This window comes from Carcharodon carcharias, assembly GCF_017639515.1.
Source record: "Carcharodon carcharias isolate sCarCar2 chromosome 29 unlocalized genomic scaffold, sCarCar2.pri SUPER_29_unloc_5, whole genome shotgun sequence".
NCBI lineage: Eukaryota > Metazoa > Chordata > Chondrichthyes > Lamniformes > Lamnidae > Carcharodon > Carcharodon carcharias.
This window is the reverse complement of record NW_024470678.1, coordinates 757,725-777,624: the sequence shown is the minus strand read 5'-3', so window position 1 is coordinate 777,624 and position 19,900 is coordinate 757,725. Positions and strand designations below refer to the sequence as shown.

General features: G+C 46.9%; 1 protein-coding gene across 1 annotated transcript in view; it reads right to left on the bottom strand.

The window, feature by feature from the left end:
• LOC121274108 (glutamate receptor ionotropic, kainate 5-like) overlaps positions 1–19,900 on the bottom strand; it is a gene marked incomplete at its 3' end in the record, with an annotated part of 576,200 nt that overhangs the window by 395,345 nt on the left and 160,955 nt on the right. The window contains exons 5-7 of the mRNA XM_041181261.1: positions 10,609–10,787; positions 9,728–9,781; positions 405–566 (exon numbers count right to left, since the gene is read on the bottom strand). Coding sequence (XP_041037195.1) covers positions 405–566; positions 9,728–9,781; positions 10,609–10,787 — 395 coding nt within the window. The remainder of the gene's footprint in view (positions 1–404; positions 567–9,727; positions 9,782–10,608; positions 10,788–19,900) is intronic.

Sequence of the window (19,900 nt, the reverse complement as noted above, 5' to 3'; positions counted from 1 at the left end):
CAGACCCTGACCCTCTCTCTGTGACCCTCACTCATTGACCTACACTCACTAATACCCTGACCCTCTCTCCCTGACCCTCTCTCTGTGACCCTCACTCCTTGACCTACACTCATCCAGACCCTGACCCTCACTCTCTGACCCTCACTCCTTGACCTACACTCACCCAGACCCTGACCCTCTCTCTTTGACCCTCACTCATTGACCTACACTCACTAATACCCTGACCCTCTCTCCCTGACCTTCTCTCTCTGACCCTCACTTCTTGCCCTACACTCACCCAGACCCTGACCCTCTCTTCTGACCCTTACTCCTTGACCTACACTCACTCAGACCCTGACCCTTTCTCTGTGACCCTCACTCCTTGACCTACATTCACTAATACCCTGACCCAATGTAAGACTTACTGCAGCTCCTGGGAAATGAGCAGTATCACAATTTTCCCGCCACGACATGTTAAGGCTACGGATAAATTCAAGGAAGAACGGATGCCTGGGATTCAACATGGAGAAGCCGATGATGTTCGCCTGCTGATCCACAATCTCACTGAGCTGTAAAAGAGGGAAATCCTGCAGAGAGAGAGAGAGAGAGAGAGAGAAACCTAAATACAGAGACTGTGCACAGTAATCCTTACCCTGGGCACACAGAGAATCTATACAGTAAGCATCACACTCAATACAGTAAAACAATCAAGTCAGAGCGAGTACAGCTGCAATAAGCTTCAAGGGAGTAAGGCAAGGCTGGATGGCCTCTACTTTAATGCCAGGTGTATTACAGGTAAAACAGATGAGTTAAGGGTGAGGATTGACATGTGGAATTGTGATATAGTAGCCATTACTGAGACGTAGTTGAGGGAGAGGCAGGATTGGCAGCTCAACATTCCAGGATATAGAATCTTCAGGTCAGATAGGAGAGGGGGTAAAAGAGGAGGAGGTGTTGCATTATTAGTTAAGGAGTCAGTTACTGCAGTAAGGAGAGATGACATCTTGGAGGGGGCATCGAATGAAGCTTTGTGGGTAGAGCTTAGGAATAAAAAAGGGGCAGCCACATTGTTAGGTGTTTATTATAGACCCCCAGATAGTCAGCGGGAAATTGAGGAGCAAATATATGCACAATTTGTGGAGGTGTGTAAAAACAGTAACAATAGGTTAATTATATTAGGTGATTTCAACTTTCCCAACATTAATTGGGATAGACATAGTGTTAAGGGCTTGGATGGAGTGGATTTCTTGAAATGTGTATAGGAGAACTTTTTAGGTCAATACATAGAGGGTCCAACAGGGGACTGCGCAGTGCTGGACCTAATTCTGGGGAATGAAGCCGGACAGGTGGCTGAGGTGGTGGTGGGGGAGCATTTTAGTGATAGTGACCACAACACGGTACAGTTTAAGCTTGTTATGGGCAAAGAAATAGACAATTTGCAAAAACATGTTTTGGATTGGGGGAGAGTGGATTTTAGTAAAATAAGGCAGGATCTGGCCAAGGTAGGCTGGGAATAGCTACTTGTGGGGAAATCTACAGAGGAGCAGTTGGGGGGGAGGTGTTCAAAAAGGAAATGGGGAGGGTACAGGCTCAACATGTTCCCTCTAGGGTGATAGGTAGGAGTAACAAAGCCAGAGAACCATGGATGACCAGAGATATTCAGGATACAATGAGAAGGAAAAGAGAGGCTTTTAGCAGGTACAAGGGGAGCAAATCGGCAGAGGCATTAGTGGGGTACAGACAGCGCAGGGTGGAGCTTAAGAAAGTAATTAGGAGAGCAAAGGGGGGATATGAGAAAGCTCTGGCTGGTAAAAGTAGGGAAAATCCCAAGTTATTCTTTAAGTATATCAATGGGAAGAGGATAACCAGGGAAAGAGTAGGGCCCATTAGGGACCAAAAGGGCAATCTATGGGTGGAGCCAGAGGACATCGCTAGAGTGTAGAATGAATACTTCACATCCTTCTTCACCCAAGAGAATGAGGATGAAGGTATGGAACTCGGGGAGAGAGACTGCGAGGTTCTTAAGCTAATTGATACAGGGACAAGGTATTGGAGGTGTTAGCAGGGTTAACGTGGACAAATCTCCAGGTCTGGATGATTTGTGTCCCAGACTGCTGAGGGAGACAAGGGAGGAGATCGCAGGGGCTCTGACCCAAATTTTTAATTTCTCTCTGGCCACGGGGGAGGTGCCAGAAGACTGGAGAACAGCTAATGTGGTTCCGCTATTTAAGAAGGGTTGTAGAGATAAACCAGGGAACTACAGGCCAGTGAGTCTCACATCAGTGGTAGGGAAACTATTGGAGAAAATTCTGAAGGTGAGAATCTATCTCCACTTGGAGAGACAAGGTTTGATCAGGGATAGTCAGCATGGCTTTGTCAGAGGGAGCTCATGTCTAACAAATTTGATTGAATTTCTTGAGGAGGTGACCAGGTGTGTAGATGAGGGTAGTGCAGTTGATGCAGTTTATATGGATTTCAGCAAAGCCTTTGACAAGGTCCCACATGGGAGACTTATAAAGAAGGCAAATGTACATGGGATACAGGGTAATTTGATAAGGTGGATTCAAAATTGGCTTAGTTGTAGGAGGCAGAGGGTGTTGACAGAAGGATGCTTTAGTGACTGGAAGCCAGTGTCCAGTGGTGTACCACAGGGATCTGTGCTGGGTCCCCTATTATTTGTCATTTATATAAAGGACATAGATGACTATGTGGGGGGTAGGACTAGTAAGTTTGCGGATGACACAAAGATTGGCCGGGTGGTTAACAGTGAGGTTGAGTGTCTTGGGCTACAGGAAGATATAGACGGGATGGTCAAATGGGCAGATAAGAGGCAGATGGAATTTAACCCTGAAAAGTGTGAGGTGATACACTTTGGAAGGAGTAATTTGACGAGGAAGTACTCAATGAACGGCATGACACTAGGAAGTTCTGAGGAACAAAGGGACCTTGGTGTGGGTCCATAGATCTCTGAAGGCAGAGGGGCATGTTAGTGGGGTGGTGAAAAAGGCAGATGGGACACTTGCCTTTATCAATCGAGGCATAGATTACAAAAGTAGGGAGGTCATGTTGGAGTTGTATAGAACCTTGGTGAGGCCACAGCTGGAGTACTGTGTGCAGTTCTGGTCGCCACATTATAGGAAGGATGTGATTGCACTGGAGGGGGTGCAGAGGAGATTCACCAGGATGTTGCCTGGGATGAAACATTGAAGTTATGAAGAGAGATTGGATAGACTTGGGTTGTTTTCGTTGGAGCAGAGAAGACTGAGGGCCGACCTGATCGAGGTGTACAAGATTATGAGGGGCATGGACAGGGTGGATAGGGAGCAGCTGTTCCCCTTAGTTGAAGGGTCAGTCACGAGGGGACATAAGTTCAAGGTGAGGGGCAGGAGGTTTAGGGGGGATGTGAGGAAAAACTTTTTTACCCAGAGGGTGGTGAGGGTCTGGAATGCGCTGCCTGGGAGGGTGGTGGAGGTGGGTTGCCTCACATCCTTTAAAAAGTACCTGGATGAGCACTTGGCACGTCAGAACATTCAAGGCTATGGGCCAAGTGGTGGTAAATGGGATTAGGTAGGTAGGTCAGGTGTTTCTCACGTGTCGGTGCAGACCCGATGGGCCGAAGGGCCTCTTCTGCACTGTGTGATTCTGTGATTCTGTGACTCTGTGCAGTAATCCTCACCCTGAATATACAGAGACCCTGTACAGTAATCCTCACCCTGAATATACAGAGACCTTGTACATTAATCCTTACCCTGAATATACAGAGACCCTGTACAGTAATCCTCACCCTGAATATACAGAGACCCTGTACAGTAATCCTCACCTTGAATATACAGAGACCCTGTACAGTAATCCTCACCTGAATATACAGAGACCCTGTACAGTAATCCTCACCTTGAACATACAGAGACCCTGTACAGTAATCCTCACCCTGAATATACAGAGACCCTGTACAGTAATCCTCACCCTGAATATACAGAGACCCTGTACAGTAATCCTCACCTTGAATATACAGAGACCCTGTACAGTAATCCTCACCCTGAATATACAGAGACCCTGTACAGTAATCCTCACCTTGAATATACAGAGACCTTGTACAGTAATCCTCACCCTGAATATACAGAGACCCTGTACAGTAATCCTCACCCTGAATATACAGAGACCCTGTACAGTAATCCTCACCTTGAATATACAGAGACCCTGTATAGTAATCCTCACCCTGAATATACAGGAACTCTGTACAGTAATCCTTACCCTGAATATACAGAGACACTGTACAGTAATCCTTACCCTAAATACATAGAGAGTTTGTAGAGTAATCCTTTCCTTGAATATACAGGGACTCTGAACTGTAATGCATCCAATCAATACACAGAGATGCTCTACAGTAATCCATAATCTGAATACACAGGTACTCCGTGCAGTATTCCTCAAGCTGAATACACAGGGGCTCGGTACACTAATCCTTTGCACTGAATAAAAAGAGAATCTGCACAGTAATCCTTACAATGAATACACAGAGACTCTGTACAGCAATACCTGCCCTGAATACACAGGGACTCTGTGCTGTAATCGTCACCCTGATTACACAGAGACTCTGTACAGTCATCCTCACCCTGAATTTACAGGGACTCTGTACAATAGCCCTTACCATTAATTAACAGAGACCCTGTACATTAATGCTTACCCTGAATACACAGGCACTCCGTTCAGTAACCCTCACACTGAATACACAGAGGGACTGGAGAGTAACCCTCACACTGAATACACAGAGAGACTGGAGAGTAACCCTCACACTGAATACACAGAGAGACTGGAGAGTAACCCTCACACTGAATACACAGAGGGACTGGAGAGTAACTCTCACACTGAATACACAGAGAGACTGGAGAGTAACCCTCACAGTGAATACACAGAGGGACTGGAGAGTAACCCTCACACTGAATACACAGAGAGACTGGAGAGTAACCCTCACAGTGAATACACAGAGAGACTGGAGAGTAACTCTCACACTGAATACACAGAGAGACTGGAGAGTAACTCTCACACTGAATACACAGAGAGACTGGAGAGTAACCCTCACACTGAATACACAGAGGGACTGGAGAGTAACCCTCACACTGAATACACAGAGGGACTGGAGAGTAACCCTCACAGTGAATACACAGAGACCCTGTACAATAATCCTTACCCAAATATAGAGACTTTGTACAGTAAGCCTTACCCTGAATACACAGGGACTCTGTACAGTAATCATCACCCTGATTACACAGAGGCCCTCGACACTAATCCTTACCCAGAATACACAGAGAGCCTGTACATTAATCCATACCCTGAATATACAGAGAATCTGTACAGTAATCCTTACCCTGAATACATAGAAACATAGAAACTAGGAACAGGAGGAGGACATTCAGCCCTTCGAGTCTGCTCCGCCATTCACTATGATCAAGGCTGATCATCCAACTCAATAACCTGCTCCCGCTTTCTCCCCATATCCTTTGACCCCTTTCGCCCCAAGAGCTATATCTAACTCCTTCTTGAAAACATACAATGTTTTGGCCTCAACTACTTTCTGTGGTAACGAATTCCACAGGCTCACCTCTCTCTGGGTGAAGAGATTTCTACTCATCCCAGTCCTAAATGGTCTACCCCATATCCTCAGACTGTGACCCCTGGTTCTGGACTCCCCCACCATCGGGAACATCCTTCCTGCATCTACCCTGTCTAGTCCTGTTAGAATTTTATAGGTTTCTATGAGATCCCCCCTCATTCTTCTGAACTCCAGCGAATATAATCCTAACCAACTCAATCTCTCCTCATATGTCAGTCCCACCATCCCAGGAATTAGTCTGGTAAACCTTCGCTGCACTCCCTCTATAGCAAGAACATCCTTCCTCAGATAAGGAGACCAAAACTGCACACAATATTCCAGGTATGGTCTCACCAAGGTCCTGTATAATTGCAGCAAGACATCCCTGCTCCTGTACTCGAATCCTCTCACTATGAAGGCCAACATACCACTTACCTTCTTTACCACCTGCTGCACCTGCATGCTTACCGTCAGCGACTGGTGTACAAGGACACCCAGGTCTCATTGCACATTCCCCTCTCTCAATTTATAACCATTCAGATAATAACCTGCCTTCCTGTTGTTGCTACCAAAGTGGATAACCTCACATTTATCCACATTATACTGCATCTGCCATGCATTTGCCCACTCACTCAGCTTGTCCAAATCACACTGAAGCATCTCTGCATCCTCCTCACAGCTCACCCTCCCACCCAGCTTTGTGTCATCTGCAAATTTGGAGATATTACATTTAGTTCACTCATCTAAATCATTAATATATATTGTGAATAGCTGGGGTCCCAGCACCAATCCCTGCTGATCCCCACTAGTCACTGCCTGCGATTCAGAAAAAGACCTATTTATTCCTACTCTGTTTCCAGTCTGCCAACCAGTTTTCTATCCATCTCAATACACTACCCCCAATCCCATGTGCTTTAATTTTACACGTTAATCTCTTATGTGGGACTTTGTCAAAACCCTTCTGAAAGTCCAAATAAACCACATCCACTGGTTCCCCCTCATCAACTCTACTTGTTACATTCTCGAAAAATTCCAGTAGATATATCAAGCATGATTCCCCTTTTGTAAATCCAAGCTGACTCTGTCCGATTCTGCCACTGCTTTCCAAGTTCTCAGCTATTAAATCTTCTATAATGGACTCTAGAATTTTCCTCACTACCAACGTCAGGCTGACTCGTCTATAATTCCCTGTTTTCTCTCTACCTCCATTTTTAAATCTCTGGGTTACATTAGCTACCCTCCAATCTGTAGGAACTGTTCCAGAGTCTATAGAATCTCGGAAGATAACCACTAATGCATCCACTATTTTTTGGGCCACTTCCTTAAGTACTCTGGGATGTAGATTATCAGGCCCCGGGGATTTATCGGCCTTCAATCCCATCAATTTCCCCAACACCATTTCCCTACTAATACTGATTTCTTTCTGTTCCGCCCTCTCACTAAACCCTGTGTTCCCCAACATTTCTGCTATGTTATTAGTGTCCTCCTTTGTGAAGACAGAACCAAAGTATGGATTTAGTTGCTCAGCCATTTCTTTGTTCCCGTTATAAATTCCCTTGTTTCTGACTGTAAGGGACCTACATTTGTCTTCACCAATCTTTTTCTCTTCACATACCTAAAGAAACTTTTACAGTCAGTTTTTATGTTCCCTACAAGTTTACTCTCGTACTCTATTTTCCCCTTCTTAATCAATCCCTTGGTCCTCCTTTGCTGAATTCTAAACTGCTCCCAATCCTCAGTTCATTTTTCTTTTCTGGCCAATTTGTATGCCTCTTCCTTGGATCTAATACAATCTCTAATTTCCCATGTAAGCCATGGTTTGCCAACCTTTCCTATTTTATTTTTGCGCTAGACAGGAATAAACAATTGTTGCAGTTCACCCATGTGCTCTTTGAATGTTTGCCATTGCCTATCCACCGTCATCTCCTTAAGTAACTTTTCCCAATCCATCATAGCCAACTAGCAGCTCATACCATCATAGTTTCCTTTATTAAGATTCAGGATCCTAGTCTCAGAATCAACTACGTCACTCTCCAGCTTGATGAAGAATTCTATCATATTATAGTTGCTCATCCCCAAGAGGCCTCGCACAACTAGATTGCCATGACTCTGTACAGTTATCCTCACCCTAAATACACAGAGGCACTGTACAATATGCCTCACCCTCAATACACAGAGACATTGTACAGTAATCCTCACCCTAAATACACAGAGACATTGTACAGTAATCCTCACCCTAAATACACAGAGACATTGTACAGTTATCCTCACCCTAAATACACAGAGACATTGTACAGTTATCCTTACCTTAAATACACAGAGACATTATACAGTAATCCTCACCCTAAATACACAGAGACCCTGTACAGTAATCCTCACCTTCAATACACAGAGACATTGTACAGTAATCCTCACCCTGAATACAGAGGGACTCTGTACAGTAATCCTCACCCTCAATGTACAGAGAATCTGTACAATAATCCTCACCCTGAATATACAGAGACTCTGTACTGTAATCCTCACCCTGAATACACAGAGACACAGTACAATTACCATTACCTTGAAAACAAAGAGACTCTGAACGGTAATGCTTACTCTGAATACACAAAAACTCTGTACAGTAATCGGCACACTGAATACACTGAGACTCTGTACAGTAACCATTACCCTGAATACAATGAGACCCTGTACATTAATCCTTACCCTCATTGTACAGAGACACTGCACAGTAATCTCTACCCTGAAGACATAGAGACTTTGCACAGTAATCCTTACCCTGAATACACAGAGACTTTCTACAGTTATCCTTAACATGAATACACAGGGACTCTGTTCAGTAATCCCTACCCTGAATACAGAGGGACTCTGTACAGTAATCCTCACCCTCAATGTACAGAGAATCTGTACAATAATCCTCACCCTGAATATACAGAGACTCTGTACAGTAATCCTCACCCTGAATATACAGAGACCCTGTACAGTAATCCTTATCCTTAATATACAGAGACCTTGTACAGTAATCCTTATCCTCAATATATAGAGATCCTGTACATTAATCCATACCCTGAATATACGTAGACTCTGTACAGTAATCTTTACCCTGAACACATACAGGCTTAGTACAGTGATCCTCACCCTGAATTCACAGAGACTCTGTACAGTAATCCACACCCTGAATACACACACTGTACAGTAATCCTCACTGAATACACAGAGACTCTGTACAGTAACCCTTACCCTTAATACACAGAGACTATGTATAGTAATCCACACCCTGAATGCACAGAGACTCCATGCAGTGATCCTCTCCCTGAATACACAGAGATTTTGTACACTAACCCTTAGCCTCAATAGAAAGAGACATTATAGAGTAATCCTTACAATGAATACACAGACGTTCTGTGCAGCAATCTTTGCTCTGAATACACAGGGACTCTACAGTAATCCTCACGCTGAATACACAGACTCTGTACAGTTACCCTCACCCTGAATTCACAGAGACCCTATACAGTAGCCCTTACCCTGAATTAACAGGGACTCTGAACAGCTATGCTTGCCCTGAAAACACAGAGACTCTGTACAATAATCCTCACACAGAATACACAGAGACACTGGACAGTAACCCTCACACAGAATCACAGAGACACTGGACAATAATCCTCACACTGAATACACAGAGACTCTGTACAGTAATCCTCACTTTGAATACACAGACTCTGTACAGTTACCCTCACCCTGAATTCACAGAGACCCTATACAGTAGCCCTTACCCTGAATTAACAGGGACTCTGAACAGCTATGCTTGCCCTGAAAACACAGAGACTCTGTACAGTAATCCTCACACAGAATACACAGAGACACTGGACAGTAACCCTTACACTAAATACACCGAGACTCTGTACAGCAAACCTCGCCCTGAATACATAGGGACTTACCCTGTTTGCACAGAGACCCTGTACAGTAATCCTCACCCTAAATACATAGATACTTTGTACAGTAATGCTCGCCCTGAATCCACAGGGACCCTGTACAGTAATCCTTAGCCTGAATCCACGGAGACTCTGTGCAGCAATATTTACCCACTCTGTACACCATGTTTCCCAGGTGACAATAGTGTGTGTTAAGTGACTGTTTTTCATGCGTTAAAGATGAACTTACCATTGTGGTGAGAATGTATTTGTAGTATGCTGAGGTCATTCCCAGTTCTGCAGCCTGAAATGGAAATGAACAGTCATGTGTCTGGATCCAAATGGCAGGAACATGATGATCTGATCTGCAGTAGGAGCTGCAGTCTAACGTTTCAGGTGTAAGGGCTGATTGCACTGCACAGGCTCTGGGAGAGTCAGTGTGGAACACTGGCCCCAGTCTCTGCTGAGACTCCAATGCTCACACCAAAACCTGTTTAGCCCATCATTTTATTCTCTAAGGGATGTGGGCGTCGCTGGTTAGGCCGGCCTTTGTTACCCGTCCCTAATTGCCTCCTTGAGCTGATTGTCTCGCTCGGCCATTTCAGGGGGTAGTTAAGAGTCAGCTGCATTGTTGTGGGTCTGGAGTCACCTGTAGTCCAGACCTGGGTAAGGGTGGCAGATTTCCCTCCCCTAAATAGATATGAGGGAACCAGATGGGGTTTTTATGACAATCAATCATTGGTCACTATGACTGAGGCGAGCTTTTAATTGAACTTAAATTCCACCCAGCAGCTGTGGTGGGGTTTGAACCTGTGTACCCCAGAGCCTCTGGATTACTAGCCCAGTGTCATTACCAAGAGGCTACCGTCTCCTGCAACCAGACACCCAGTGCAAACAGGTCAGCAAATTCATCATTGAGGGACCAGGAAGGCTTCTCATCCCTCTCGCTCGCACATCGTCCTGCCTGAAACCACTTGTGTCAGTCCGAATTTGTTCCTACACATTGTCGGCCCTTATAAAACAGGGGGTTTCCTCACACCCGTCTCTGGGGGGATGGTCAAATCACACCCCCACCCCCCCCCACCCCACCCCTCCTCCCGCTGCCCAGGACCGGGCAGAGCCACAACTAACCTTCCTCAGAATGAGATCGGACACAGAAGCATTGGCGTCGATGATGATGGTGGAGATCTTGTCATCCCTTATTTCCTTCAGTAGCGGCGTGGGGTCATTGGAATGGTCCAGCATTCGTATCGAGAGTGAATCCTTCGAAATAAGGAACTGGCGTACTAACTCTTCGAGGCGGAGAAGACCTGGAGTGGGGAGGCACAGAGAGTCATTCAACAAGGATTCATTCAGACTAAACGCAAAATACTGCGGAGGCTGGAAATCCGAAACAAAAAGAGAAATAGCTGGAAACACTCAGCAGGTCTGACAGCATCTGCGGAGAGGGACACAGTTAACGTTTCGAGTCCGTATGACTCTTCAACAGAACTAAGGAAATATAGAAGAGAGGTGAAATATAATCTGATTTAAGGGGGTGGGTGGGACAAGTAGAGCTGGATAGAGGGCCAGTGATAGGTGGAGATAACCAAAAGATGTCACAGACAAAAGGACAAAGAGGTGTTGAAGGTGGTGATATTATCTAGAGAATGTGCTAATTAAGGGTAGAAAGCAGGACGAGCAAGGTACAGATAGACCTAGTGGGGGTGGGGTGGGGTGAAGGTACAGATAGACCTAGTGGGGGTGGGGTGGGGTGAAGGTACAGATAGCCCTAGTGGGGGTGGGGTGGGGTGAAGGTACAGATAGCCCTACTGGGGGTGGGGTGAAGGTACAGATAGTCCTAGTGGGGGTGGGGTGGGGTGAAGGTACAGATAGCCCTAGTGGGGTTGGGGTGGGATGAAGGTACAGATAGCCCTAGTGGGGGTGGGGTGGGGTGAAGGTACAGATAGCCCTAGTGGGGTTGGGGTGGGGTGAAGGTACAGATAGCCCTAGTGGGGGTGGGGTGGGGTGAAGGTACAGATAGCCCTGTGGGGGTGGGGGGAAGGTACAGATAGCCCTGTGGGGGTGGGGGGAAGGTACAGATAGCCCTAGTGGGGGTGGGGTGGGGTGAAGGTACAGATAGCCCTAGTGGGGGTGGGGGGAAGGTACAGATAGCCCTAGTGGGGGTGGGGTGGGGTGAAGGTACAGATAGCCCTGTGGGGGTGGGGGAAGGTACAGATGGCCCTAGTGGGGGTGGGGTGGGGTGAAGGTACAGATAGCCCTACTGGGGGTGGGGTGAAGGTACAGATAGTCCTAGTGGGGGTGGGGTGGGGTGAAGGTACAGATAGCCCTAGTGGGGTTGGGGTGGGGTGAAGGTACAGATAGCCCTAGTGGGGGTGGGGTGGGGTGAAGGTACAGATAGCCCTGTGGGGGTGGGGGAAGGTACAGATAGCCCTAGTGGGGGTGGGGTGGGGTGAAGGTACAGATAGCCCTACTGGGGGTGGGGTGAAGGTACAGATAGTCCTAGTGGGGGTGGGGTGGGGTGAAGGTACAGATAGCCCTAGTGGGGTTGGGGTGGGGTGAAGGTACAGATAGCCCTAGTGGGGGTGGGGTGGGGTGAAGGTACAGATAGCCCTAGTGGGGGTGGGGTGGGGTGAAGGTACAGATAGCCCTGTGGGGGTGGGGGGAAGGTACAGATAGCCCTGTGGGGGTGGGGTGGGGGGAAGGGATCGAAATAAGCTAAAAGTTAAAGATAAAACAATGGGTGGAAATACATTTAAAAATAATGGAAATAGGTGGGAAAAGAAAAATCTATATAAATTATTGGAAAAAACAAAAAGGAGGGGGAAAATCGGAAAGGGGGTGGGGATGGAGGAGAGAGTTCATGATCTAAAATTGGTTTCATTGGGACCTGGAAAAATTAACCAATTTTGCTTCCAACCTCCACCCCTCCATCATTTTCATGTGGTCCATCTCTGACACTTCCCTTCCCTTCCTTGACCTCTCTGTCTCAATCTCTGGTGATAGACTGTCCACCAATATCCATTACAAGCCTACCGACTCCCACAGCTACCTCGACTACAGCTCCTCACACCCCGCTTCCTGTAAGGACTCCATCGCATTCTCTCAGTTCCTTCGCCTCCGTCGCATCTGTTCCGATGATGCTACCTTCAAAAACAGTTCCTCTGACATGTCCTCCTTCTTCCTTAACCAAGGTTTTCCACCACGGTCGTTGACAGGGCCCTCAACCGTGTCCGGCCCATCTCCCGCGCATCCGTCCTCACACCTTCTCCTCCCTTCCAGAAACATGATAGGGTCCCCCTTGTCCTCACTTATCACCCCACCAGCCTCCGCATTCAAAGGATCATCCTCCGCCATTTCCGCCAACGCCAGCATGATGCCACCACCAAACACATCTTCCCTTCACCCCCCCTGTCGGCATTCCATAGGGATCGTTCCCTCCGGGACACCCTGGTCCACTCCTCCATCACCACCTACACCTCAACCCCCTCCCACGGCACCTTCCCATGCAACTGCAGAAGGTGTAACACCTGCCCTTCACTTCCTGTCTCCTCACCGTCCAAGGGCCTAAACACTCCTTTCAAGTGAAGCAACATTTCACTGGCACTTCCCTCAATTTAGTCTACTGCATTCACTGCTCCCAATGTGGTCTCCTCTACATTGGAAAGACCAAACGCAGACTGGGTGACCACTTTGCAGAACACCTGCGGTCTGTCCGCAAGAATAACCCAAACCTCCCTGTCGCTTGCCATTTTAACACCCCACCCTGCTCTCTTGCCCACATGTCTGTCCTTGGCTTGCTGCATTGTTCCAGTGAAGCCCAATGCAAACTGGAGGAACAACACCTCATCTTCCGACTAGGCACTTTACAGCCTTCCAGACTGAATATTGAGTTCAACAATTTTAGATCATGAACTCTCTCCTCCATCCCCACCCCCTTTCTGATTTTTCCCCCTCCTTTTTGATTTTTCCAATAATTTATATAGACTTTTCTTTTCCCACCTATTTCCATTATTTTTAAATGTATTTCCACCCATTGTTTTATCTCTACCTTTTAGCCTATTTCAATCCATTCCCCCCACCCCACCCCCACTAGGTCTATCTGTACCTTCACCCCCACCCCACCCCCACTAGGTCTATCTGTACCTTCACCCCACCCCCACTAGGTCTATCTGTACCTTCACCCCACCCCCACTAGGTCTATCTGTACCTTCACCCCACCCCACCCCCACTAGGTCTATCTGTACCTTCACCCCATCCCACCCCCACTAGGTTTATCTGTACATTCACCCCCACCCCACTCCCACGAGGTCTATCTGTACCTTCACCCCACCCCCACTAGGGCTATCTGTACCTTCACCCCACCCCCACTAAGGCTATCTGTACCTTCACCCCCACCCCCACTAAGGCTATCTGTACCTTCCCCCCACCCCACGAGGTCTATCTGTACCTTCCCCCCACCCCACGAGGTCTATCTGTACCTTCACCCCACCCCACCCCACCCCCACGAGGTCTATCTGTACCTTCACCCCACCCCCACTAGGGCTATCTGTACCTTCACCCCACCCCCACTAAGGTTATCTGTACCTTCACCCCCACCCCCACTAAGGCTATCTGTACCTTCCCCCCCACCCCACGAGGTCTATCTGTACCTTCATCCCACCCCCACTAGGTCTATCTGTACCTTGCTTGTCCTGCTTTCTACCCTTAATTAGCACATTCCTTAGATAATATCACCACCTTCAACACCTCTTTGTCCTTTTGTCTGTGACATCTTTTGGTAATTTCCACCTATCACTGGCCCTCTATCCAGCTCTACCTGTCCCACCCCTTAAACCAGCTTACATTTCACCCCTTTTCTATATTTCCTTAGTTCTGTTGAAGAGTCATACGGACTCGAAACATTAACTGTGTCCCTTTCCGCAGATGCTGTCAGACCTGCTGAGTTTTTCCAGGTAATTTTGCTTTTGTTTTATTCATTCAGATTTTAGTCATGAACTGAGATAGTGTAACTCCCAGAAAGAGAATTAGTATCGCTACAGATGAAGCTTCACATCAAGATCAAAACTGCCTGCAGAGACCAACACCATCTACAGAGACAAACACCGTCTACTGACACCTACAGCGTCTACAGAGACGAACACTGTCTACAGAGACAAACACCGTCTACTGAGACAAACACCGTCTACTGAGACAAACACCGTCTACTGAGACCAACACTGTCTACTGAGACAAACACCGTCTACTGAGACCAACACTGTCTACTGAGACAAACACCATCTACTGAGACCAACACTGTCTACTGAGACAAACACCGTCTACTGAGACCAACACTGTCTACTGAGACCAACACCGTCTACTGAGACCAACACTGTCTACAGAGACCAACACCGTCTACAGAGAACAACACTCGCTACAGAGAACAACATGGTCTACAGAGACCAACACTGTCTACAGAGACCAACACTGTCTACAGAGACCAACACCATCTACAGAGACCAACACTGTCCACAGAGACCAACACTGTCTACAGAGACCAACACCGTCTACAGAGACCAACTCCGTCTACTGAGACCAACATTGTGCAAAGAGACCAACACTGTCTACAGAGCCCAACACTGTCTACAGAGAGCAACACTGTCTACAGAGACCAACACCGTCTACTGAGACCAACAATGTCTACTGAGACCAACACTGTCTACAGAGACCAACACCGTCTACAGAGACCAACACAGTCTACTGAGACCAACACCATCTACTGACACCAACACTGTCTACTGAGGCCAGCATTGTATAAAGACACCAACACTGTCCACAGAGACAAACACTGTCTACAGAGACCAACACTGTCCACATATACCAGCACTGTCCACAGAGACTAACATTGCCTACAGAAACTAACACTGCCTACAGAGACCAACACTGTCCACAGATACCGACACTGTTTAGAGAGACCAACACTGTCTACAGAGACCAAAACTGTCCACAGATACCAACACTGTCTACAGAGACCAAAACTGTCTACTGAGACCAACACCGTCTACAGAGAACAACAATGTCTACAGAAAACAACAATATCTACAGAGACCAACACTGTCTACAGAGACCAACACCATCTACAGAGACCAACACCGTCTACAGAGACCAACACTGTCTAAAGAGACCAACACCGTCTACAGAGATCAACTCTGTCTACTGAGACCAACATTGTGCAAAGAGACCAACACTGTCTACAGAGACCAACACTGTCTACTGAGACCAAAACTGTCTACTGAGACCAACATCGTCTACAGAGAACAATACTGTCTACAGAGACCAACACCGTCTACAGAGACCAAAATTGTGTAAAGAGACCAACACTGTCTACAGAGACCATCACCATCTACTGAGACCAACACTGTCTACAGAGACCAACACTGTCTACAGAGACCAAAACTGTCTACACAGACCAACACTGTCCACAGGGTCCAAAACTGTCTACTGAGACCAACACCATCTACAGAGAACAACACCGTCTACTGAGACCAACATTATGTAAAGAGACCAAAATTGTGTAAAGAGACCAACACTGTCTACAGAGACCATCACCATCTACTGAGACCAACACTGTCTACTGAGACCAACACCATCTACAGAGAACAACACCGTCTACAGAGACCAAAATTGTGTAAAGAGACCAACACTGTCTACAGAGACCATCACCATCTACTGAGACCAACACTGTCTACAGAGACCAACACTGTCTACAGAGACCAACACTGTCTACACAGACCAACACTGTCCACAGGGTCCAAAACTGTCTACTGAGACCAACACCATCTACAGAGAACAACAATGTCTACAGAGACTAACACCGTCTTCAGAGACCAACACCGTCTACTGAGACCAACATTGTGTAAAGAGACCAACACTGTCTACAGAGACCAACACTGTCTACAGAGACCAACACTGTCTACTGAGAACAAAACTGTCTACTGAGACCAACACCGTCTACAGAGAACAACACCGTCTACTGAGACCAACACTGTCTACAGAGACCAACATTGTCTACAGAGACCAAAACTGTCTACTGAGATCAACACCATCTACAGAGAACAACACTGTCTACAAAGACCAACACCGTCTACAGAAACCAACACCGTCTACAGAGACCAACATTGTGTAAAGAGACCAACACTGTCTACACAGACCAACACCGTCTACAGAAACCAACACCGTCTACAGAGACCAACATTGTGTAAAGAGACCAACACTGTCTACACAGACCAACACCATCTACTGAGACCAACACCGTCTACAGAGACCAACAATGTGTAAAGAGATGAACACTGTCCACAGAGACCAACACCGTCTACAGAGAACAACAATGTCTACAGAGACCAACACTGTCTTCAAAGACCAACACCGTCTACTGAGACCAACATTGTGTAAAGAGACCAACACTGTCTACAGAGACCAACACTGTCTACAGAGACCAACACTGTCTACAGAGACAAACATTGTGTAAAGAGACCAACACTGTCTACAGAGACCAACACCATCTACTGAGACCAACACTGTATACAGAGACCAACACCGTCTACAGAGACCAACATTGTGTAAAGAGACCAATACTGTCTACAGAAACCAACACCATCTACTGAGACCAACACTGTCTACAGAGACCAACACCGTCTACAGAGACCAACACTGTCTACAGAGACCAACATTGTGTAAAGAGACCAACACTGTCTACAGAGACCAACAACATCTACTGAGACCAACACCGTCTACAGAGACCAACAAAGTGTAAAGAGATGAACACTGTCCACAGAGACCAATACCGTCACTGTCTACAGAGACCATCACCATCTACTGAGACCAACACTGTCTACAGAGACCAACACTGTCTATTGAGACCAAAACTGTCGACTGAGACCAACACCGTCTACAGAGAACAGCACTGTCTACAGAGACCAACACCGTCTACAGAGACCAACATTGTGTAAAGAGACCAACACTGTCTACAGAGACCATCACCATCTACTGGGACCAACACTGTCTACAGAGACCAACATTGTCTACAGAGACCAACACTGTCTACTGAGACCAAAACTGTCCACAGAGACCAACACCATCTACTGAGACCAACACTGTCTTCAGAGACCAACGCCGTCTACAGAGACCAACACCGTCTACAGAGACCAACAATGCTTAAAGAGATAAACACTGTCCACAGAGACCAACACTGTCCACAGAGATCAACACTGTCCACAGACATCAACACTGTCTACAGAGACCAACACTGTCCATAGAGACAAATATCATCTAATGGGACCAACACTGTCCACAGAGACCAACACTGTCCACAGAGACTAACACTGCCTACAGAGACCAACACTGTCCACAGATACCGACACTGTCTACAGAGACCAACACTGTCCAAAGATACCAACACTGTCTACATGGACCAACACTGTCCACAGAGACTAACACTGTCCACAGAGACCAACACTGTCCACAGAAACCAACACTGTCCACAGAGACCAACACTGTCCACAGAGAACAACACTGTTCACAGAGACCAACACTGTCCACAGAGACCAACACTGTCTACAGAGTCCAACACTGTCCACAGAGACCAATGCTGTCTACAGATACCAACACTGTCCATCGTGAACATCACTGTCTACAGAGACCAGAGCAGTCTATAGAGTCCAAAACCGTGCATTGACATCAGCACTGTATACAAAGACCAACTCTGTCTTCATAGAACAACACAGGAATTATACAGTAAATGGAGAACCCTTAAGTGCATCGACGGGCAGAGGGATCTGGGTGTACAGGTTCACAGGTCACTGAAAGTGGCAACGCAGGTGGATAAGGTAGTCAGGAAGGCATATGACATGCTTGCCTTCATCGACAGGGGTATTGAGTATAAAAGCTGGGAAGTCATGCTGCAGCTGTATAGAACCTTGGTTAGGCCACACTTGGAATATTGCATGCAATATTGGTCGCCACATTACCAGAAGGATATGGAGGCGTTAGAGAGGGTGCAGAGGAGGTTTACCAGGATGCTGCCTGGTCTGGAGGTTATTAGCTATGAGGAGAGGTTGGAGAAACTCGGATTGTTCTCACCAGAGTGACGGAGATTGAGGGGCGACTTGATAGAAGTTTACAAAATGATGAGTGACATGGACAGACTAGATGGTCAGAAGCTTTATCCCAGGGTGGAAGAGTCAATTACTAGGGGACATAGATTGAAGGTGAGAGGAAAAAACTATAGAGGAGATGAGCGGGACGAGTTTTTGACACAGAGGGTAGTGAGTGTCTGGAATTCACTGCCAGAGGAGGTGGTGGAAGCAGGTACGATAGTGGTATTTAAGATGCAGCTTGACAGATACATGAATAGGCTGGGAATAGAGGGATACGGACCCCAGAAGTGCAAAATGTTTTAGTTGACGGGCAATATGATCGGCGCAGGCTTGGAAGGCCGAAGGGCCTGTTCCTGTGCTGTACTTTTCTTTGTTCTTTGTTCTTTGCCTTGAGACCAACACTATCTATAGAGAACAACACTGTCTACATAGACCAACACTGTCTACATAGAACAACATTGCCTATAGCGACTAACACAGTCTATAGGGACTAACGCTGTACACAAACATCAACACTTCCTATACAGACCAACACTGTCCACAGGGACCAACACTGTCCACAGAGACTAACACTGTCTCCAGAGAACAACACTGTCCACAGAGACCAACACTGTCTACAGAGACCAACACTGTCTACAGAGAATAACACTGTTGATAGAGATTAGCATTGTCTACAGAGACCAATACCATCCACTGAGACCAATTCTGTCTATAGAGACCAGCACTATCTATAGAGTCCAAAACTCTACAGAGAACAACACTGCCTATGGAGACTAACACTCTCTGTGGAGATCAACACTAGCTAAAGAGGCCAACAACATCTACAATGGCCAATTCTATCCATAGAGACCACCACTGTCAGTAGGGACCACCGCTCTCTACAGAGAGCAACACTGTCCACAGAGGCCAACACTGTCCACAGAGACCAACACTGTCCACAGAGACCAACACTGTCCACAGAGACCAACACTGTCCACAGAGACCAACACTGTCTACAGAGACCAACACCGTCCACAGAGACCAACACTGTCTACAGAGACCAACACTGTCTATAGAGACTAACACTGTCTACAGAGACCAACAGTATCCACAGAGACCAACACTGTCCACAGTGACCAACATTGTTTATATGGACCAACACTGTCCACAGAGACCAACACTGTCCACAGAGACCAACACTGTCCACAGGGACCAACACTGTCCACAGGGACCAACACTGTCCACAGAGACTAACACTGTCCTCAGAGACCAACACTGTCCACAGAGACCAACACTGTCCAGAGACCAGC